The sequence below is a fragment of the Saccoglossus kowalevskii genome, chromosome 3, assembly GCF_978046115.1.
Source record: "Saccoglossus kowalevskii chromosome 3, keSacKowa6.1, whole genome shotgun sequence".
Taxonomy (NCBI): Eukaryota; Metazoa; Hemichordata; class Enteropneusta; family Harrimaniidae; genus Saccoglossus; species Saccoglossus kowalevskii.
Window position 1 is genome coordinate 3,953,254 of NC_140643.1, and position 24,695 is coordinate 3,977,948.

Below are 24,695 nucleotides of genomic sequence, written 5' to 3' on the forward strand. Positions count from 1 at the left end.
TGTTACCACACCAATTGAAGTGTATGTTACCACACCAATTGAAGTGTATGTTACCACACCAATTGAAGTGTATGTTACCACACCAATTGAAGTATATGTTACCACACCAATTGAAGTATATGTTACCACACCAATTGAAGTATATGTTACCACACCAATTGAAGTGTATGTTACCACACCAATTGAAGTGTATGTTACCACACCAATTGAAGTGTATGTTACCACACCAATTGAAGTGTATGTTACCACACCAATTGAAGTGTATGTTACCACACCAATTGAAGTATATGTTACCACACCAATTGAAGTATATGTTACCACACCAATTGAAGTATATGTTACCACACCAATTGAAGTGTATGTTACCACACCAATTGAAGTGTATGTTTTTATGGTGAAGGAATCCAATAATGTAGATAAAATGAACAGAAAATTGCTAATGAAGATGCACTGATCATTACAAAAAATAATATTTCTCTCTAACTCATTATTACTTGTCTTTGTTCTACTTTTGGTTGAAGTCTAATATTATATTACTTTTTGTGTAGAATCACTCATAACGTGTAATATGATGTGCATGTTGAGCTTTTTGATATTGCATTGTTTAGAAGCACTCCACCTTCCCATTGATATATATACACGATACAATAATTCTCAAATCAGTGCATTTCCCTATATTTTGGCGATATTCCTGTCAAACTTAGTGACAAGTATTGACATACATGTATATCAATATCAGTTTATGAATTCTAGTTGGATGGACTGAATAAATATCAGTTATATTAGCCTATAACACAGTACCATTCTTTCTGTCAGCTGCAGATTATTATAGCAATAAAAATATTTTTCTACTTCTACTTCAACTGAAGTATTAACCGTGTTGATAACTTAAATACTGCGTAGGACACTAAAAGCAATCATCAACAAAAAACAACAAAAAATGAAATGTCTTGCTGGAATGATTGCTTGATTTATGCAATTGTATCTTCTTCTGTTCGCTTCTTGTTGACTGATGTTGGTAACAGACAGCTTACAAAGCAAGTGAAGATCAAGATGACAGACAGCAAATAAAATGTCAAATGATAGTCGAATGGCCAAGGTAAGTCTGGAAAAAACAATCAAATACACACAACTTAGATAATATCATATTTTTTTGTAAAATTTACTGTAGAAATATTAGCAAAAAGCCAACAATTAGCATTTTATAAGTTACATCCTTTAAGGTGTACAAATATGTGTCACATACATAAATAACAGAAAAAGGCATATCTGTAGCACTGTCATCATCCTTCTAAGTTTAAGACATGCTCATGTACTAAGGTTTAACTATTTTAAACCTTTAGTTTAACAGTATATAGAGCTGAAATCAGAACATGAAACTAATTACATGATGTATAATGTAGTTGTAAAGTTTGATTGCTATCAGTTATTAAATTTATGTCATAGACATATCTCTAGAACAGCATTATGATTCTGTTATATACAATTGTTCAATGTATGTAAAAAGATCGACAAAAGCTGTATAACCAAAATCTTGGTCCAGAATGGCATAAATGTTTGATTTTTATGCCCCATTAACATCAAAATGACTGTCATTCAAGCCATGTTGAAACTGATGGTCAAACAAATAGATGTGTATATTTGCGCCAAGATGTATGACATACATATGAAGTTTGAACATGGTTGGTCAAGGCATATTAGAGATACAGCTGAACCTGAACCACATTTATTAAAACAAAATGGCTGTCTGTCAGCCATTTTGATTTGATTTGAAAAACAAAATGGTTTGCATCAGAATCCTTAACATACATACATACATATACCGGTATATAAAATTAACATACAATTTAGCAATTTTCAAAGTTATAAACAATGGGAAGTTATCTCCCATATGGCATTGCATATATGTGCAATAACATGCTCAGTAGTGCAAAATTTTAATTGAGCATGTTTGTTGATTACCTTACAAAAATGAATTTTAAGTTAAATACCGTTATGTTCACTCCAAGCAAAAATGTTTCCTCCCACAGCTGGTGCAGTTGATCTAACAAGTGCAGTCAGAGACTGGGCAACTCCATATACTGTTCCTTTATCCTTTGCCTGGAATTAATAATCATATAGCACTACATAAATTCTATAGCACTACATAAATTCTATAGCACTACATAAATTCTATAGCACTACATAAATTCTATAGCACTACATAAATTCTATAGCACTACATAAATTCAAGTATTTATGACTGAAAAGGTCCAAGTGTGAGTTTTCAGCTCTGTTTTGAACCGATCATTAGCTAATACGACTGTAACAAAGTGATTGTTATTGGAAAGTGTTACAAACATAACTTACTAGACAAGCATTTCCAACCAGTACATTCATGGATACAAAGGCTGTCATCCTAGTAAAAAAATGTAATGAATTGAATATAGTGAAAATCTATAATATTGAAATTAATCTGCTACATCATTTTATTTGGCGAAGCAATTTTCAACTGGAATTACAAATTATTATCTAATAAACTATAAAATTCAACCATACTTTATCAAAATAGTATACCTTGATATAGTACTTGCAGTAATAAATACAACCAATACTGCCCATACTTTGACTGGAATCCTCCATAAAGACACATGCTCATCTTTTCGACTTTCTGACAATAACTTGCATTGTTTAATTAAATTATCTGTAACATTTGTCCAAGGCACTGCAGAAAGTTGCAAATCACTGTATTTAGGCTTAGTGTTGTTCATTAGTGAGTTACCATATGTGATCTTTGAGTTCACAATTTGTTCATTATCAGTTGACATAAAATGTAATGTGTTAGAGTGGTGAAGCAAATCAGTTTCAGTCTCAGAAGACAGTGTTAAATCTTCTACTCTCTTCTGTACATTGTCTTCTAAAGACGTAATCTCTTCTGCTGATGCAGTATTCAATGGCAACAAAATGGTGATGTTGTGCGTACTTGGTCGTGAAATTGGTCCAGCAATTCTATTCAATGTTGGTATTAATGATGCAGTCACTCCAAACATAACAAGTCCAACCTTCAGCGTATGTTTAAAGCCAATATTCTTTACAATGGATGGGTAGACAGCAAGCTAACATACAAACAAAAATAAATCATTCCTCTTTAAAAATACTATAAAAATCAGGTTGTTTTAACAAACGAATAAATATGATCTTCATAACAATCAAAGAAAAATTAATATTATAAAAAAATGAATTCCAGCATCATTATGTAGACCATCCAATTGAAAGCATAATGTGAGAATATGTTGATAAAAGTTTTGGGTGCTTTAAATTATGTGATTTTTGCTTTTGCTGAAAAACATGTGAATATTCAATGGTGTTACATTACCTGATATATTACTTCAATTACAGACATCAGACTGTACATAAAGGAAATTTCACTTGTATCTAAGTCATAACCGCCATGTTTATAATCAGTAACCAATAACAAAGGTATCAACTATAAAAAATTCAGGAGGAGAGCATCTTACAGTCTAAAACTATGACTTAGTACAGCTGTAGAGCAACTATACCATCCTTTGATAAGTTGATCAGGTAATATAAATTATACATACATATGTTTTTTACTATTATGATTGTCATGTTTTCCAATTATTAGCTTTCATTTGAAGAAATGAACATTCTCTTGATTTGTAATAATAACTAACTTTTATTTTTTAGCTTTTCTATTCATGAATATACGAATTGCTATAAATTTAGAAATAAATATATAATTATTTTATTATACTGGTAGTATGTGTCAGAACTGATTACCTCAGCATGAACCCCAGCAACAAACGCTAATAGACACTGAATAATGGTAAGGAGATAAACGCGTCTATCTTTCATCGGTTGTACAATTTTATGAACTCCAATCTTGCATCTTCCAAAACATGTTAAAGAATTTTCTATGAAACAAAACATAATAGTTCTGAAATTCTAATAATATTTATCATCAACAGATTAGTTTGGGTGAGCAACCATACATGACTACAACGACCAGTTCACGAGTGACCAACTATAGATAATTAGTGGCCACTTTATCAGTGACCAACCATAGATGATTAGTGACCAGTTTATGAGTGACCAACCATAGATGATTAGACCAGACTTTTATTATCCCTTGTTTCGCGAACCCGCCGAATGAGCAGGAGCCGAAAATGAAATAAAAATAAAATTTTATGTTAGCGTAAATTTTTCTCGTGTCCGCCGACTTGTAAGTGCAAAAAATTGCTAAAAAAACTTATTGTAAACTTCATTTTTTTTTTCCGCCCGCCGCATAACAACCAAAGTTGCATTTTTGTGGGACTATCATGATCAAAGTACCGAAGTCTTGCGCAGATGAGAAACAAGGTTGTACATGGAATAAAATTTTATTTCATTTCTTCGCTCCGATCAATGATCTCACTTACAATTCTTTGAGAATCACATAAATCTAATGAAAGAAAAGGAATTAATTTTATTTTTTTTCCCGCCCTCCTCAAAAAAATTGCCTTATAAAAACTCAAGAAACAAGGAATAAAAAAAGCCTGGCCTTAGTGGCCAGTTTATCAATGACCAACCATAGATAATAAGTGACCATCAGTTTATAAGTGACCATCCATAGATAATTAGTGGCCAGGTTATGAGTGACCAATCATAGATGCTTATGAGTGACCAACCATAGACAATTAGTGACCAGTTTATGAGTGACCAATCATAGATAATAAGTGGCCAGTTTATGAGTGACCAACCATATATAATAAGTGACCAGTTTATGAGTGACCAACCATAGATAATTAGTGGCCAGTTTATGAGTGACCAACCATAGATAATTAGAGGCCAGTTTATGAGTGACCAACCATAAAATGCTTAGTGACCAGTTGATGAGTTACCAACCATAGATTAGTGACCAGTTTATGAGTGACCAACCATAGATTAGTGACCAGTTTGAGTGACCAACCATATATGATTAGTGACCAGTTTATGAGTGACCAACCATATATGATTAGTGACCAGTTGATGAGTGACCAACCATAGATGCTTAGTGACCAGTTTATGAGTGACCAACCATATATGATTAGTGACCAGTTTATGAGTGACCAACCATATATGATTAGTGACCAGTTGATGTGTGACCAATTATAGATTAGTGACCAGTTTATGAGTTACAAAACCATAGATTAGTGACCAGTTTATGAGTGACCAACCATAGATTAGTGACCAGTTTGAGTGACCAACCATATATGATTAGTGACCAGTTTATGAGTGACCAACCATAGATGATTAGTGACCAGTTGATGAGTTACCAACCATAGATTAGTGACCAGTTTATGAGTTACCGACCATAGATTAGTGACCAGTTTGAGTGACCAACCATATATGATTAGTGACCAGTTTATGAGTGACCAACCATATATGATTAGTGACCAGTTGATGAGTTACCAACCATAGATTAGCGACCAGTTTATGAGTGACCAACCATAGATTAGTGACCAGTTTATGAGTGACCAACCATAGATTAGTGACCAGTTTATGATTGACCAACCATAGATTAGTGACCAGTATATGAGTGACCAACCATAGATTAGTGACCAGTTTATGAGTGACCAACTATAGATTAGTGACCAGTTTATGAGTGACCAACCATAGATTAGTGACCAGTATATGAGTGACCAACCATAGATTAGTGACCAGTTTATGAGTGACCAACTATATATGATTCAAGGTTGTATGCTTCTTGGGTTTTGTATTTGTTCATGACTTGACACAAAGCTAAGACCCCATTTATTGTGAGTTCCTATCAGAGATTTATTTGTTTCAACTATAATTGTTAGCTCTCAAGACACATAGTTAGCCAAAAAGGTGACAGCATAAGTCTTAAGTTTATTTGAAATTCACTGCATCTCCTACATGAAGCCAGTTTGAATGAAAATATCATCTTTCTTGACCATTCAGCACAAGGCATTGCTTGTTGTGGTTTGTAAGGTGCAGACATAAGCGACTACAGCCTCATGCATGCAATGGCCTGTGTCAAACACTTTATAAAAACTTCACTACATCTACCCCAGATTCTGGAACTTTTGCTATCTAAGCTAACCCACAGAATGGTCTTAATACAAGGCTTTCTGGTTCTTGCCATAGTAGATTAAATAACAGTTGTTGCAATGGCAAATGTTATTATTTGGTTACAGAGGCAAAGCAATCGAGCAGGTAGTTTTCAAAAAACAAAAAAAAAATTCATAGTTGAAAATATTGTCACAAAATGAATAATTCTGACAAAAGGCCACCCAACATACATGTGTCAAGTATTAATGCAATAGAGCTGGTGCTGTTGTCGTTTATATGAAAAGTTGACAAATAAAAGATGCAAGACAGATGTAGACAGACAGACAATCATCGATTTGAGCAAAAAAAGATTGGTAAACACCAGGAAACAGATGAGTGTAGAACTTTGGTTTCAAATAAATCATGCACTCAGACGTTGAAACATGAGTAAGCTGATATCCTTGCCAATGGACATTTTAACAGGAAGCAGAAGACAATACGAACTATTGGTCCATTGAAACAGTCCTGAAATTAGATCTGACTCAACTCTTGGTAGATCAAATCACTCAGTGTGTTAGGTGATGATGCTTTTGAAAATGATCCCACAACTATGTGTCAGCCATCTTGAAATTGATGACATACAAATTAGATTCACCTAAAATGAATTAGTTAAAATAACTTGTATATAAATCGACCATCAACACCACAAACTGTGCAACAAATTGCATAAATGTCTGCGTATACATGTACATGTCCATTGAGTCTTTTTTGACATCAGGAAAAAGATTATGATGTTTTACAAACAACTAGTCCTAGTGCTTCTGTTGCTAGAGTACAATATTTCAGTGATGGCTCTTTATAATGGAATGCAATTTTTACAGTTTTATGATATATTATACAACATTTCTGACCACTTTTTTAAAGATTTAAGTATTAATTTTTCATAAAACCAAACAGAAACCAGACTGTGGTCCATTTCTGTCACTGATTCAGATCAAGGTCATGATGTCACTGAAAACCCTAGTATTACCATCTAACCTAATTATTTATTCTAAGCATACTAGGTTGTTTTCTTAGTGTTGTTGGGAGAGGTGATTTTGGATGAAAATCGTGAAAAAGATTATGTGCATATTCAACAGAGACTTGTTAATCAACCTGCCAAGTTTCATCGATATCTGCTGCAGAGTTTCTGAGAAAATGTTGGAGATGTGAAGGAAACCGGAAATAAGAATTTATACTAATTAAAACTGTTACACAAATATATGATAGTAGCTGTTGAATGTTATAAACTAATGAGTGATGATTTTAAAGGCCATACCTTTTTCCCCAAATCTATGGTATCTTTTCTTTGCACAAGGACAGCAACCACAACAAAACCATGCTCTACGCTTAGATACATTCACTTCATCATCAGGAGTATTAATACTGTACTTAGTTATATCTTGCGTATCCTGATTATGATTTATCAAATTTTCATTTGCTGGTTCTTCAACTGGTGACCTCAAGTCACTGTGACTAGCAGGTATGTCAGCATATACTTCAGTCATATCTGCCATTGTTTCCTCCAGATAAACAAACGAACCTAATGTTAAAATTAGTAAATGAGAATATATACATAAGTATAAAATATACAGTCTATTGATAGCTATGATGTCATAAATGATTATTATCCTTAAACACAGCCAGCCCAGATAAACTGGTCAAAGGTGTTTTAATTTTTAATCATTAGAAACATATGGCAACTTTTTACTTTGACCAAGGCGACAAAAACATAATCGATATGTCATCGATATGGGAAATCAATCATGGTACTGCATTCACTAAGGCCATACAAACAAATGGTTGTGCTTTTCATCTCAGGGACCAGGAACAATGCATCTTAAACAATATATAAAATATAATGTTTTTGAATAGATCCACAAAAGCATCCCCTGAAACAAAACAAAAAACATTTCTCCATTCTACCATATGTGGTGAAATTCACTGATACGAAAAAATAGACAAAACAAACAAGTGAGGTGTGGCAAGATAAATTGACCTAATACACTTACCGATTAATGCAAAAATACACAATATTATACATATTAAACATGGCAGAAGGTAAGGAAAATTCCTAAGAATTGCTATGTTTAGTGCATCAAACTTCAAAGCAGGACAGCTAAAAAAGCCAGCAGCTATTGGACCCTACAAGATATGAAGAGAATCCATGTGAATACGACAATTACCACCATATTTCAAGGACATATATGTGTTGTTAAAAACCTATAACAAGTGATGCAGTTGCCCAATCTAGCAATATCTAAGGATTCCACAGTTACAATTATTACTTGAGTAAAACAGAAAACTGTATAAAACGTAGGTCACAAGTCAGAATATAATCTATTGTCAGATCAATTACAAGATATCATTGTACAACCATTAAACATTTGTGTCTTTTGAATTTTGCATAGTTTGGGTCCTTGTTCACTATCGTTGTTGACAACAATTACCCAAACCTAGACAGCAGCATGAATTGATGCCATATCACTAAATGAAGAACTTACAAAATTTAATGGTTCTATACAATTGTTGTTCCAAAATGCTATACAAGTTTAAAAGAATGGTATATTTTATCACATGACCATAGTGCATTAGTGGTGAAATATCAATAACTCCATATCTCACATTGAACATGTTGACATGCATGTCAAGGTTGAATGCTACATGCAAGTTAAATACACGTGTGCATATTTTAGAACATATGGCAATATTTTGTGTCAAAATCTGTCTACAATTATTCATATTAGTATTAGTGAACTTTTTGGTTTACTTTCAATCTGTTTTTTTGAGAATAATAATTTTAGCATGAACCACAATAAAAATACATTTCCTTGTTAAAACCCTCTAAAAATTTTGTCAATATTTTGATTCTCCTCGACATCAAAAAATACCATGTAAGACACTATATATCTGTTTACACCATTTATCACTGTGTTAAATTTTGAAATATATTTGTTCCCTGGGAAACGATCATTATGGTAAAATGCCCTAAAAAAGACACAACATAATATTTTCACTCCATTTTGTACATCGACTTTCTCTGAACTGAGTATAGTATAGGGTGAAAACACTCAAATAAAGCAGATAAAAATAATTTTGGCACTGATTTCACCCCCTCATCCTTGTTACATGAAATATTAGATATGTAAACAACATTTTTTTCTTCTTCGAATAGCATTCTAACTGGTTTGTTAGAGCTCATACAGAATTACTGGTAAACTAAATTATATGACAGTACCATTTTGTTTTCATTTAAATATTAGAATTTGAATAAATTGAGTTTCAGACAAGCCATGCATGGCACAGTCCCCAATAGTTATCAAATTTCAGATTTATAGTCTTGTTTATAGTAATATAGCTGGAATATAACCATGTCAGGAATATGATTTTTTTTAACATTAATATGATTGACATTTGTATCTGATCGTCAAACGAGTACTTGTCCATATTGAGAGATATTGCTCTGGAACAGCATTCAAAATCAGCCATTTTGAATGCATGTATATATATATATATATATATATATATATAACATGATGTATAACGAATATATAAAATTTAAATAAAATCAGTCAAAACATTTAAGAAATATGGCTCTAGAAACCCAATCATTGAAACAAAATGGCCGCCAGTCAGCCATTTTGAATCCAATCTGAAAAATAAAATGATGTGCATCAGGAACCTGTAATGTCTAATGTATGTTATAAGTTTGAACAAAATCCATCCATAAATGCAAGAAATGCTTGATATTTAAAGATTTTTTAGCACAAAAATAGCCACCATTTGGCCACTTAGAAAAGGATCGTCAGACCAATATATCCGTATATCTATGACATGATGTATAACGAATATTAAAAATTTGAACATAATCAGTCAAAACAAGTCAGACATATGGGTCTGGAAACCCATTCATAAAATCTGATCTGAAAAATCAGGAACCCGTAATTTCTAATGTATGTACCAAGTTTGAACGAAATCCATCCATAAATGTCAGAAATGCTTGATATTTGATGATTTTTTAGCACAAAAATGACAACCATTCGGCAATTTTGAATAGGATCATCAAACCAATATACATGTATCTATGACATGATGTATAATGAATATTTAAAATTTGAATATAATCATTCAAAACAAGTCAAAGATATGGGTCTAGCAGCCCATTCATTAAAACAAAATGGCTGCCAGTCGGCCATTTTGAATGTTATCTGAAATACAAAATTATTTGCATCAAGGTCCCACAATGTCTAATGTATATATCAAGTTTGAACAAAATCCATCTGTAAACAGCTGAGAAATGCTTGATTTTTATGATTTTATAGCACAAAAATGGCCACCATTCGGCCATTTTTAATAGGTTCGTCAAACCAATATAGCTGTATATCTATGACATGATCTATAATGAATATTTAAAATTTGAACATAATCAGTCAAAGCAAGTCAGAGATATGGCACTAGAACCACATTCATTAAAACAAAATGGCCACCAGTTGGCCATTTTTAATCTTATCTGAAAAACAAAATGATGTGCATCAAGGTCCTATAATGTGTAACGTATATATCAATTTTGAACAAAATCCATCTGTAAACAGCCGAAAAATGCTTGATTTTGATGATTTTTAGCACAAAAATGGCTGCCATTCGGCCATCTTGAATCAGATCATGAAACAAATTGACGTGCATATGTATAATATCATGTATGATGTATGTGTGAAGTTTGATTGTGATTGGTCCAGGCATTTCTAAGATACAGGTCCGGACGCACAGACGCACGCACACACGCACACACGCACAGAGGTCAAAACATAAGTCCCCGTTTTCGGACTGCGTCGGAACGGGGACTAATAAAAACAATTACTTGGAGAGAGAAATAATTCATAAATAATGATGACTGAAATTTATTTTGAAACAATTTTGCCAAGTAGGGTAATATTTTCACTGATTTTGAAAACTATTGAGGACAGTAACTGCAAATGTGTTCACTAAAAATGAACATATGATTTGTGCAAATAGTATGGCTTCCTGGGCTGTACTATCAATACTATCCTATTATGTAATACAAATCAACCAGCTGTATGAACAAGTGACAGCAGGTGATCACCTTATAATATATCAAGATTCATGGGCTGTACTATCAATGCTATCCTATTGTGTAATACAAATCAACCAGCTGTATGAACAAGTGATAGCAGGTGATGACCTTATAATATATCAAGATTCATGGGCTGTACTATCAATACTATCCTATTACGTAATACAAATCAACCAGCTGTATGAACAAGTGATAGCAGGTGATAACCTTATAATATATCAAGATTCATGGGCTGTACTATCAATACTATCCTATTGTGTAATACAAATCAACCAGCTGTATGAACAAGTGATAGCAGGTGATAACCTTATAATATATCAAGATTCATGGGCTGTACTATCAATACTATCCTATTGTGTAATACAAATCAACCAGCTGTATGAACAAGTGATAGCAGGTGATAACCTTATAATATATCAAGATTCATGGGCTGTACTATCAATACTATCCTATTATGTAATACAAATCAACCAGCTGTATGAACAAGTGATAGCAGGTGATCACCTTATAATATATCAAGATTCATGGGCTGTACTATCATTACTATCCTATTGTGTAACACAAATCAACCAGCTGTATGAACAAGTGATAGCAGGTGATAACCTTATAATATATCAAGATTCATGGGCTGTACTATCAATACTATCCTATTACGTAATACAAATCAACCAGCTGTATGAACAAGTGATAGCAGGTGATAACCTTATAATATATCAAGATTCATGGGCTGTACTATCAATACTATCCTATTATGTAATACAAATCAACCAGCTGTATGAACAAGTGATAGCAGGTGATGACCTTATAATATATCAAGATTCATGGGCTGTACTATCAATACTATCCTATTACGTGATACAAATCAACCAGCTGTATGAACAAGTGATAGCAGGTGATGACCTTATAATATATCAAGATTCATGGGCTGTACTATCAATATTAAACAATATTAACAAAAATATATTGAATTCTGGAAAGAGACAATTATGGACAAACCTAAGTTGAGAACATATACTCAATTCAAAACAAACTACAACTTTGAAAGTTACTTAATTATACTGAATCTAAAACATAGAATTTCTGTCTCTAGATTCCGAACAAGTAATCACAGCCTAGCAATAGAAAAGGGTAGACATACCCAACCTAAAATTTCTTTGGAAAACAGGATTTGTAAACAATGTACTTTAGCAGACATAGAAGATGAAATGCATCTCCTCATCAAATGCCCAAAATATCACACACTGCGAATGGATATATTCTCAAATATACAGTTTCCTGATGAAACAAAAACTGACCAACAGAAATTTACATACTTAATGAAAAATTCTAACACAAATGTAATCAAACTTGTTGAAGAATTTATACACAGCTCGTTCTTAATGAGAAACGAGAAAGATACTTAACAAAAACACTAAAATCTATCATTTATTATTTGCTATAGTTATTTTGTTTTTTAATATCTTACTTTTGTTGCTATAAACTGATGGAAACACTGTATTTCTAAGGATGCAATAAATTATCTTTATTATTATTTATTAGTATCAATACTATCATATTGTGTAATACAAATCAACCAGCTGTATGAACAAGTGATAGCATGTGATGACCTTATAATATATCAAGATTCATGGGCTGTACTATCAATACTATCCTATTGTGTAATACAAATCAACCAGCTGTATGAACAAGTGATAGCAGGTGATAACCTTATAATATATCAAGATTCATGGGCTGTACTATCAATACTATCCTATTATGTAATACAAATCAACCAGCTGTATGAACAAGTGATAGCAGGTGATGACCTTATAATATATCAAGATTCATGGGCTGTACTATCAATACTATCCTATTACGTGATACAAATCAACCAGCTGTATGAACAAGTGATAGCAGGTGATGACCTTATAATATATCAAGATTCATGGGCTGTACTATCAATATTAAACAATATTAACAAAAATATATTGAATTCTGGAAAGAGACAATTATGGACAAACCTAAGTTGAGAACATATACTCAATTCAAAACAAACTACAACTTTGAAAGTTACTTAATTATACTGAATCTAAAACATAGAATTTCTGTCTCTAGATTCCGAACAAGTAATCACAGCCTAGCAATAGAAAAGGGTAGACATACCCAACCTAAAATTTCTTTGGAAAACAGGATTTGTAAACAATGTACTTTAGCAGACATAGAAGATGAAATGCATCTCCTCATCAAATGCCCAAAATATCACACACTGCGAATGGATATATTCTCAAATATACAGTTTCCTGATGAAACAAAAACTGACCAACAGAAATTTACATACTTAATGAAAAATTCTAACACAAATGTAATCAAACTTGTTGAAGAATTTATACACAGCTCGTTCTTAATGAGAAACGAGAAAGATACTTAACAAAAACACTAAAATCTATCATTTATTATTTGCTATAGTTATTTTGTTTTTTAATATCTTACTTTTGTTGCTATAAACTGATGGAAACACTGTATTTCTAAGGATGCAATAAATTATCTTTATTATTATTTATTAGTATCAATACTATCATATTGTGTAATACAAATCAACCAGCTGTATGAACAAGTGATAGCATGTGATGACCTTATAATATATCAAGATTCATGGGCTGTACTATCAATACTATCCTATTGTGTAATACAAATCAACCAGCTGTATGAACAAGTGATAGTGATAGTACTATCAATACTATCCTATTATGTAATACAAATCAATCAGCTATATGAACAAGTGACAGCAGGTGATGACCTTATAATATATCAAGATTCATGGGCTGTACTATCAATACTATCCTATTATGTAATACAAATCAACCAGCTGTATGAACAAGTGATAGCAGGTGATCACCTTATAATATATCAAGATTCATGGGCTGTACTATCAATACTATCCTATTATGTAATACAAATCAATCAGCTATATGAACAAGTGATAGCAGGTGATAACCTTATAATATATCAAGATTCATGGGCTGTACTATCAATACTATCCTATTACGTAATACAAATCAACCAGCTGTATGAACAAGTGATAGCAGGTGATGACCTTATAATATATCAAGATTCATGGGCTGTACTATCAATACTATCCTATTACGTAATACAAATCAACCAGCTGTATGAACAAGTGATAGCATGTGATGACCTTATAATATATCAAGATTCATGGGCTGTACTATCAATACTATCCTATTACGTAATACAAATCAACCAGCTATATGAATAGCAGGTGATAACCTTATAATATATCAAGATTCATGGGCTTGTCGCATACGACTTATTTACCACTTCAGTGTCACTGAGAATGTTCTAAAACCGTACTGTGTCTGGGTGGAATATTCTAGATTTTTTTTAGAAAATGGTTGAATAGGTAATAGAACACTGTAGGAGGCAATAGAAGGTAATGGAACATTCTAGAAATTGGTAGTAAGTTCCAGACTCATTATGTATACGTATGCTGATATAATGGTCTATTTATAGACAGTGGAGGTATATATAGGGGAGTTGTTCAGCACTGAGTTCAGATCGGAGATCTCGTTGAATTGTGTTGGAGTTTAAGTATCTAGTTATTGGAGGTTTGGAGTTTTACCGCTTTATTGTAATTGATGTTTGCAGAGTATAATAATACCAGTACCAGTTGAAACCTTATCTGTTGGCTCCGTGTTCGTATTTTATCATCGCCGTCAGGGAAGTCTTACTGTTACTGTTGCTATTTTGGTATTTGAACCATCACACCTGTACTATACCAATTACGGTAATATTACGTTGCGTGTGACATCTGGGGGCTCGTCCGGGAACAGTGAAAACATATAGAAGACAACATGGCCAGCGAGATAAAAGATATGTCAAAACAAGAGTTGATGGAATGGGCGGATGAACTGGGAATGACTGGAGAAGACAAAAGGAAATCTATTTTGGAGCAACTGAGTTCTCAGCAAGCTGACAGACAAGCGGCGAGGGAAGAGAGAAAGGCAGAAATCGAAGCAGAACAGCGAGAAAAGGAAAGGGAAGCAGAGGTGAAGAAAATGAAGATTGAGGAAAGAAAGGAAAAGTTACGGCTGGAAGCGGAAGCAGAACAGTGAGAAAAGGAAAGGGAGATTGAGGAAAGAAGGGAAAAGTTATGATTGGAAGCGGAAGAAAAGAAAAGAGAATTTGAGTTGAGGAAATTAGAGCTGCAAGCAGCAATGCCGGGGTTTCAACAGGCTGATTTTGGTGGTCAATGAAATGTGGTCAGTGATGCACAGTCACCAAAGTTGCCTGCATTTGTTGATGGTAAGGACGAACTTGATAGTTATTTATTGCGGTTTGAGAGGTTTGCAACGAATGCGAGTTGGCATAGAAATGGATGGGCCACAAAATTGAGTGCGCTGTTGACTGGTAGAGCACTGGAAGTATATTCTAGGATGTCCGACACTGATGCAGTTGACTATGATCGGGTGAAGGTGGCGCTGTTGACAAGATACGATTTCACAGAGGATGGGTACAGGAAGCGATTCCGTGAAATTAAACCTGACCAGTTAATTGTGTGGCTTAGGAATTATTTTGCTAAATGGGTTGAGTTGTCAGGCACTGCAGCAACATATGATGGTGTTACCGACTTGATGGTGAAGGAGCAGTTTATTGGTGCCTGTACAAGAGATCTTGCAGTTTATCTTAAAGAAAGAGCACCCAAAGATTGAGATGAGTTGGCAGTAATAGCAAAGCAGTACCTAGTGGCACATGATCAACAGTTATCCACGAAAGACCAGGTGAGGCGTAATGATAAGACTGCCATTAGAAATACTGATGTGGGACAGGGTAGTAGTATCCGGTGTTTTGTATGTCAGGGTGTTGGTCATCGAGCAGCACAATGTCCATCCCGCGTTACTGATGTCAACCATGACAAAGGTAAACAGTGCCCTCAGTGTGGTGACATAGGACATGTGGCTAAGTTCTGCCATAGTGGACAACACAAGGGTCAAGAAAGAAAGAGTGTCAAACCCAGCACTACTACTGGTACAGCTGCAGTGGTTAAAGAGGAGTCTAATATCAGTGCTAGCTGTGCTGTTCAAATTAACAGTGATGTGCCTAAAAGGATTGAGAAGGACCATTTGTTGTTAGCATCGGGGGAGCAGTTAAAGGTTGTGAATGGTGCATGTGTGGAACGGAGTGGCGTTGTGGAGGACAGGACTTTGCCTGTGGGTCAAGGGAAGGTTGGTGACACAGTTGTGACCATGTTGAGAGACACTGGGTGTAATGGCATTATAGTCAAGAAGAGCTTGGTACCAGATAACCAGTATACAAAAAAGATGGGTCATATATTGATGGTTGATCGTACTGTAAGAAGGGTTCCAGTCGCCATGGTGGAAATTGATACGCCATATTTGAGAGGCACGGTTGAAACATTATGTGTGCAGGACCCAATCTATGAGTTAATTGTTGGGAATGTGCCCGGAGCAAGACCACCAGATGACCCACATCCAGTGTGGAAAGTGAGTGGAGCAGTAACAACCAGAGCGCAAGCGAAGAAATCTGGTAAGGTGAAGCTGCTCAAAGTGTGTGATGTAAAGACTAGAGCACATGTAACAAAAGACAAATTAATCGAGATGCAGCAAGCAGACACATCGTTGAAGAAGTATTATAATAAAAGAGAACCAGAAGTGAGAGGGCACCATACAACCGAGTTCCAGGTATATGGAGGCTTGCTATATCGTGTGTATCAGGATCGTTCAGTTCCAGGAGGCAAGACGGAACGTCAAGTGGTTGTGCCGAAACTGTTGAGGACTCGTGTTATGGAGATTGCCCATGATTCAATATTTGGTGGACACATGGGGATAAAGAAGACAGAAGACCGGATTGTGACTAGCTTTTATTGGCCTGGGTTACATCAAGATGTTACCAGTTTTTGTAGGTCGTGTGATGTGTGCCAGAAGACTGTTTCAAAGGGATCAGTTGTGAAGGCCCCATTAGGTAAGATGCCTTTAATTGATATGCCATTCAAGCGTGTGGCTATAGATTTGGTTGGACCAATTACGCCAGCCAGTGACGGGGGTCATCAATACATCTTAACTATGGTGGACTATGCTACACGGTATCCAGAGGCGGTTCCACTTAAACATATAGATACAGAGACTGTAGCCGAGGCGTTGATTACTTTTATAGCCGATTGGGGGTTCCAGAAGAAGTACTAAGTGACATGGGGACTCAGTTTGTGTCAGAATGCATGCAAAAAGTATCAAGATTGCTCAGCATTAAAAGACTGACGTCTACGCCCTATCACCCCATTTGTAATGGACCGGTGGAAAAGTTTAATGGTACTTTGAAGAAGATGTTAAAGCGGTTGTGCCATGAACAACCAAGGCAATGGCATCGATATATTAGCGCTTTACTCTTTGCATATAGAGAGGTATCACAGGAGTCAACTGGTTTTTCCCCATTTTAGCTGTTATATGGTCGAACGGTTAGAGGCCCAATGAAGATCCTTAAAGAGTTATGGACCAAAGAAAGCGATACTCCTGAGATAGTTAATAGTTACCAGTATGTGTTTGAGTTGAGAGATCGGTTAGAACAGACTTTAGAGATTGCTCGAGAGGAATTACAAAAGGCACAGAACCGATACAAGTGTTACTATGATCGTAAAACGAAGAAGCAAGTGCTTAAGGAAGGAGATAAGGTGTTAATTTTGCTGCCAACTGACAACAACAAGCTATTGATGCAGTGGAAGGGTCCTTATGTGGTGGAGCAGGTAATAGGCGAAAACGATTATCAAGTGAGGGTAGGTGACAAAGTGAAGACGTATCATGTAAATATGTTAAAGTTGTATGTTGAGCGGGAGACGTCACCTCAACCAGATGGAAGTGAGACAAGTTACTCACCAAATACAGCCATAGACTTGATGAATGCTGTGCGCGCAGCTACAGCAGGGTGCAACGAATCAGATGAAGAGAATGCTGTAGACGAAGATGATCTTCTAGAGTTAGGAACTTGTAAACCAAAGGAGTCAGGTAAAGATGTTCAAATTGGTACAGACCTGACAGAACACCAGAGAAAAGAACTGGTGGGTTTAGTCAATACTTATGATAAGGTGTTTACTGACTTGCCAGGAAAGACCAAGATAATCAGTCATAAGATTTACCTGACAAATGATACACCAATACGATCTAAGCCATACTCACTACCATATGCAATAAGGGAGAACCTTAAGCAAGATATTGAAGATATGTTAAAAATGGGAGTAATCAGGAAGTCTACATCACCCTATGCATCACCGGTGGTGATTGTAAAGAAGAAGGATGGATGGAATCGCATATGTGTAGACTATAGGAAATTAAATAAGGTCACTGTAACCGACCCTGAGCCAATGGTAACAACAGGGGACATATTTCAGAGGCTACATAATAGTAAGTTCCAGTCAAAAATTGATTTAAGTAAGGGTTATTGGCAGATACCAGTAGCTGAAGAAGATATACCAAAGACAGCATTTGTTACTCCCAATGGAACTTATGAATTTTTAAGGATGCCATTTGGAATGAAGAATTCGGGAGCTACTCTGGTGCGGGGAATCAGGAAATTATTGTCAGGTATGGAGGGGGTTGGAAGCTATATAGATGACCTGATAGTTTATTCAAGCTGCTGGGATGAGCATGTTCAAGTATTATCTGAGTTCTTACGAAGACTAAGGGCAGACCATCCAAGTGTGTTCTGGGTGCAATATCAGTAGAATTCCTGGGTCATGAAATTGGACACAATTGGGTGAGTCCGAGTCACGACAACATAGAAAAAATTCGAGAAGCGCAAAGACCAGCGACCAAGAAAGTGTCCGATCATTCTTTGGGCTGGTCAATTACTACAGAGACCACATCCCCTTATTCGCAACTATTGCAGCACCCCTGAGTGATCTACTAAGGAAAGGACAACCCAACAAAGTTGTATGGGGAGAGGCCCAGGAGAAAGCATATAACACTTTGCGGGAATACTTATTGGGCAAACCAATTTTGAAGTTGCCAGACCCACAGAAAACATTTGTGTTGCTGACGGACGCGTCTCAGGTAGGAATTGAAGCAGTACTTATGCAGAATCATGGTGAGAAGCTTCATCCAGTTGCGTATGCAAGTAAGAAGTTATCCGATGCAGAAAAGAAATATTCAACTGTAGAAAGGGAATGTTTAGCCATTGTATGGGGCGTGAATAAATTTCGCCTATATTTAGCCGATGTGGAGTCCATTTTGCAGACGGATCATAAACCATTGTCTTACCTGGATAAAGCCGGTAGCGGACTACCTGAGTAGATTGATGGACTGAGGAACTTTTGAACAGTATAGTAGAATGTTATTTGTTTATGATTATATTTCAAATTTTATTATATTCTACTGTATGTGATTTTCGAATTTATGTACTCAGAGCTTTATTCAGTTCGATTTGATATATTGTATTGTTGTTTTATTTGAAATTGTTATCATATTCGTATTATTGACGTCGTTGCTAGTCATGTAATATTATATGTTATAATATTCTTGAGAGGGGAGGCATGTCGCATACGACTTATTTACCACTTCCGTGTCACTGAGAATGTTCTAGAACCGTACTGTGTCTGGGTGGAATATTCTAGATTTTTTTTAGAAAATGGTTGAATAGGTAATAGAACACTGTAGGAGGCAATAGAAGGTAATGGAACATTCTAGAAATTGGTAGTAAGTTCCAGACTCATTATGTATGCTGATGTAATGGTCTATTTATAGACAGTGGAGGTATATATAGGAGAGTTGTTCAGCACTGAGTTCAGATCGGAGATCTCGTTGAATTGTATTGGAGTTTAAGTATCTAGTTATTGGAGGTTTGGAGTTTTACTGCGTTATTGTACTTGATGTTTGCAGAGTATAATAATACCAGTACCAGTTGAAACCTCATCTGTTGGCTCCGTGTTCGTATTTTATCATCGCCGCCAGGGAAGTCTTACTGTTACTGTTGCCATTTTGGTATTTGAACCATCACACCTGTACTATACCAATTACGGTAATATTACATATACATTGCGTGTGACAGGGCTGTACTATCAATACTATCCTATTACGTAATACAAATCAACCAGCTGTATGAAGTGATAGCAGGTGATAACCTTATAATATATCAAGATTCACTTCAAGAAATGCATCATATTTATTAAAATGTTTGACATGTTTAATGTTTCACAATATGTATGTACCAATACCATTGCTTCCATGACGTTGTATTTCTGAATATAATTACAAGCAATATAATTTGTATCAATTATCATTTAATTATAGGAAAGAAGAAAAATATCAAGTACACAATGAACTGTTTAATTATCATGATTCATATAAAAATAAAATTTTGACCTGAAATTCCTTGAACATTTTCTTCCACAAAATGAAAATGATTTACAAGTGGTTCACATAGATTATTCTAATCAAAAGGTAAGAGTGGAAAACAAAGTTGATAAAATGATTATGTTCTCATTCTTAGTGCTTCAGCAGGTACCTTCATGATTAAGAAGACCAATAAAATGCAATTGCAAAATTGGTTCCATAAAAAATGATTAAAACCGAATTCCCAAATTTATTAGACTATCATGAAAGAATAAAAATAAGACACCTTTCACTACTCCTTTTATACTTAGCTGTCATTAATCTCATGTTTCAATATGTAGCACATAGTATACAGAGTATTATTTCCAGAATCGACTGAGGGCATCATCTCAATGGCTAAAATCTATATGCATCTGTGTAACCCTAATAATTATGGTTCAAGTCTTTGTACATATTGTTTTTTCGTGAGTTACTATTGTTTTTAATTGCTCATTAGAATAGAATCATGTTTGTTTCAAATTATTTCTAAACATAAATATTTATAAATTCAAATGAGATGATATCATAGATTTAAGAATTAAATAAATTGTAGCCTTTATTATATGCTCCTTATAATAGTCATTACAGAAGCAGACAAATGTAATCATAGATGTTACAATTAATGGGGCATACAAAGTTGCAGGCTGACATTGCACAGTATATGCAAATTTTAAAACATTAACAACCACTGATAGATTTAAATGTATAGCCCAGCCAATCTTATTATTTTGTTTTGATTAGAATTTCAGTATAGCAAGTTAAAAAAGTGAGTTTTAATCAAAACTATAAAGCCTGTAACTGGTATATTCTATGAAGATGTGCTGAAGAATGCTCTTTGGATAAACAGACAATTATTTATAGGTTTACAATTTATATCAAATGAAGTAACTCAACTCACAACACTCTTTGATTCACTCTCCTAAGACGGAATTAAGAAAAAATAACTAGAAATATTTTTTTCTAACATTTTATAAATGAACTAAATGATTGAATGTCCACAAAAAATATATAGCATATTAAGTAAAATAAATATGTAAGGTAATATTGAATGAACTCACAGTTAGTCTACCAATTGCTGCAGCAGAGCCAAGTACGGAAAATCCCTTTGCCAAATTACTGTCATCACACACCTCACTTAAATAGGTTTTGGCCACAGCTATGTTACCATTTAGAGCACCCCATAACAAACGAAAACAAACTGCCCAGATGAATGAAATGCTTGAAAATAATAAACAAATGATGATTATGTGAATTACTTTGTTAAAAGATTATTATGAATAAGAAAAAAACTGGAATACAAAATGTACTGTGAGCAAAAATACTTGTGTTCATACCATGGTTACTTCTGGTAACTGTGTACGTATCAACTTACACATATATTAGGAAACAGTAATCTTAACTGCAAATGGCAATCAGCAGGTCGTAGTTATTTACTGACATTGGGAAAACTTGGTCAAGAATTAACAATTAAACAATATTTGCATGTATTTTTACAAAACATAAAGGTGCCTAATCAAAGTTAATTAATATGCAAAATAGGTAATTAGTATGTTCCAAATTCCACCAAACACTAATGAGACCTATGGTTTATTCCAGATCAAGTCAATGACAATCTTTTGCATAAACTTTCAAGAATTAAATGAATGAAACAATATTTTTCTTTGGGAAAAACTTACAAAAATACCATGACTCCAATATCATACTTAACATGCACAAAACCCAAAATAAAATAAACACTTATACTATAGTGATAATGATACAGTTTTGCAGTGAATTTTATGAAAATTGGTCAAGCGTTTAATTTAATATACAATTTAAGCCCAAAATGGCTAGAATAAGCTTAATACTTAATACTACAAATATCTGTAACAAGTTTGAATAAAATTGGTTCATGAATATCTGAGATATGGCTGAGAACGCACCACACATGCACAGAAGTTTTAAGTCTATGTTCTAGCATATCCACTTCTGACGAGGGCTACAAATATGTATTTTTTATGCGAGTTGTTCCTGAGATATTGCTGGAAAAAACACACAAGTCAAAAACAAATCAGAAGTAAGAATGTCAGTCACATTATGGAGAAGTAGATATGTGTAAAAACTATACATACCTAAATCCAAAGAATACAATAGTTACCATTGTTCCAAGTATACCAAGTAGCAAAGCTGGTCTACGTCCATATATATCAGCAAAACGTCCCCACTAAAAACAAAACAATAGAGACCATTCTTATTGTCACTTCACAGGCTTCAGCAGGTAGAATACCTAGATATAGTGGTGTGACATACAGGTACAGGTATTGACAAGTTTATTCCTTGTCTATATAAAAATTCAAATTTAAGGCAAAATTTTGTCTTAGTATTGTGCTACGTAATTTTCTAAAGGTTTTTTTTATGTAATCCTTTCCTTTAAATTTTGGCTATTGATTGCAGGCTCTCACCAGGCAATGTGTTAAATTAATTATTAAGTTTGCAATTTATTACAGAACTTTGGCTCAAAAAAATCGATATTTGTTAGCAATTAAGTTATTGATGGATAATTAAATAATGGATTAAATATTCAACAAAACTGAAATGAGTCAGCCATTTTGATTCATAAATGAAACAAATGATAAAATGTATAATTTAGTAGTAAAGTTTGATTGCTATCAGTCAACTCAATGTGAGTTTGTTTTTTTCACATGTGTAGAATTAAGACTACCGGTAATGAAAATCCCTGCCTACCTACCTTGTATTTTTAAACTCTTACTAGAAACACCAAATTAGTTTTCTTATGTAATCACTTGCCAGCCACTACCACTATGTTAGTAATTAATTTATTGGTTAATATAATCCAATAATGAATTGAGTTCCAGCCAATAAGCTAAGCTTGCAGGCAGTTTTTTGACCATAACCCATCACATGAGACAATGTAACAAGTGTTAGTCTTATAAGATTTAATAAAATAAAGGTTCTAATTAAACCTGAAAAACTTGCATATCTTGCCAAGTATGGGGAGAATAATGACTCATCTTACAGAAAAGCATGATACATGTACTAAAACAATACATGTACAGTGGTTATCTCTAGCAAACCTAAATCACAATATCAGCTTGACAGCAGAAATATATGGTAATAAATTAAAAATACATTAATCTGATAAACACAAATACAAAACTTAAATGTGAACATCAACAGGGGGGGGGGGGGAGAAAAGATACCTGTCAGATTCCACCTGGCAAAGCCAATAAGTTGAAACTCAACATATAAGGTAAACTGTAAGTTGAAGGCACTAGACCGATGGTCTTCTGATAGCTATTTAAGATACATTCATACTTCAGGATAGTCTGTCATTTCCGCTCATTCTCCTTTTGTGAACAGTTTCTAATTTCATCCATGGAATCAGGTAGATATGAATTGTCCTATGATTAACTACTCTACAGTGTTATTTTTACAGGACCTTTTTCCCATTTAATTTGGGGTCATTTAATTTGGAGGCCTTGTATAGTTATAACGTGTACTTTTTCTCCCCTAAAATTTTGCTTTTATACATTTTAATCGCTTCTTTAAATTTTATTTATTAGTTCCCATTCGGACGAAGTCCGAAAACGGAGACTTATAATTCGGTTTCAGTGCGTCCATGTGTCCATCCGTCCGGAGTCATATTTCAGAATCTGACGGACAGATTCTGTTCATTCTTTGCATGTGCCAAGTACTTTATGTGGGACATGCAGTGGTTTAGCGATTCTTGTTTTTTGAAAATGTTGTATTTTGGACATGCTTTGACAGTTTTCATCCTGGAAAGGGGGGGCTGGTTGTTTGAAATCCCTACCCCTTATCAGACAGAATTAACTCAAATTGCCTACCCCTTTTCAGACAAACTGTGGATATTTGACACCCATTTCCAGACAATAAGTATAAATGGTACCATGATGGACTTTGACGATCGAAATTAAGTTACATAAAGAAAAAATCCCGATTGTTGGATCACCCAAGCTCTAGAGACAGTCTTTGGAAAATATGGACTCCTTTTTAGACAGAAATAATGAACTAGCAGCCTGTCGGCTGAGATAGCTCCGCTGTTATCAATGCACATTGCAATTAAAGAACAGAAGATAGGAAATGAACAATATGTATAGTACTGTGGAATACTTTATTTTCACTGGAATTAATTTTCGCTG

At 34.4% G+C, this 24,695-nt stretch overlaps 1 protein-coding gene across 1 annotated transcript in view; it reads right to left on the bottom strand.

The window, feature by feature from the left end:
• Positions 1–400: 400 nt before the first annotated feature.
• Positions 401–24,695, bottom strand: part of LOC102803972 (uncharacterized) — a 48,281-nt gene continuing 23,986 nt past the window's right edge. Inside the window, exons 5-14 of the mRNA XM_085497541.1 lie at positions 22,647–22,738; positions 21,594–21,753; positions 8,085–8,217; positions 7,352–7,615; positions 3,781–3,914; positions 3,356–3,466; positions 2,557–3,095; positions 2,350–2,398; positions 1,992–2,100; positions 401–1,105 (exon numbers count right to left, since the gene is read on the bottom strand). Of these exons, the coding sequence (XP_085353667.1) occupies positions 972–1,105; positions 1,992–2,100; positions 2,350–2,398; positions 2,557–3,095; positions 3,356–3,466; positions 3,781–3,914; positions 7,352–7,615; positions 8,085–8,217; positions 21,594–21,753; positions 22,647–22,738 (1,725 nt within the window). The 3' untranslated portion in view covers positions 401–971. The remainder of the gene's footprint in view (positions 1,106–1,991; positions 2,101–2,349; positions 2,399–2,556; positions 3,096–3,355; positions 3,467–3,780; positions 3,915–7,351; positions 7,616–8,084; positions 8,218–21,593; positions 21,754–22,646; positions 22,739–24,695) is intronic.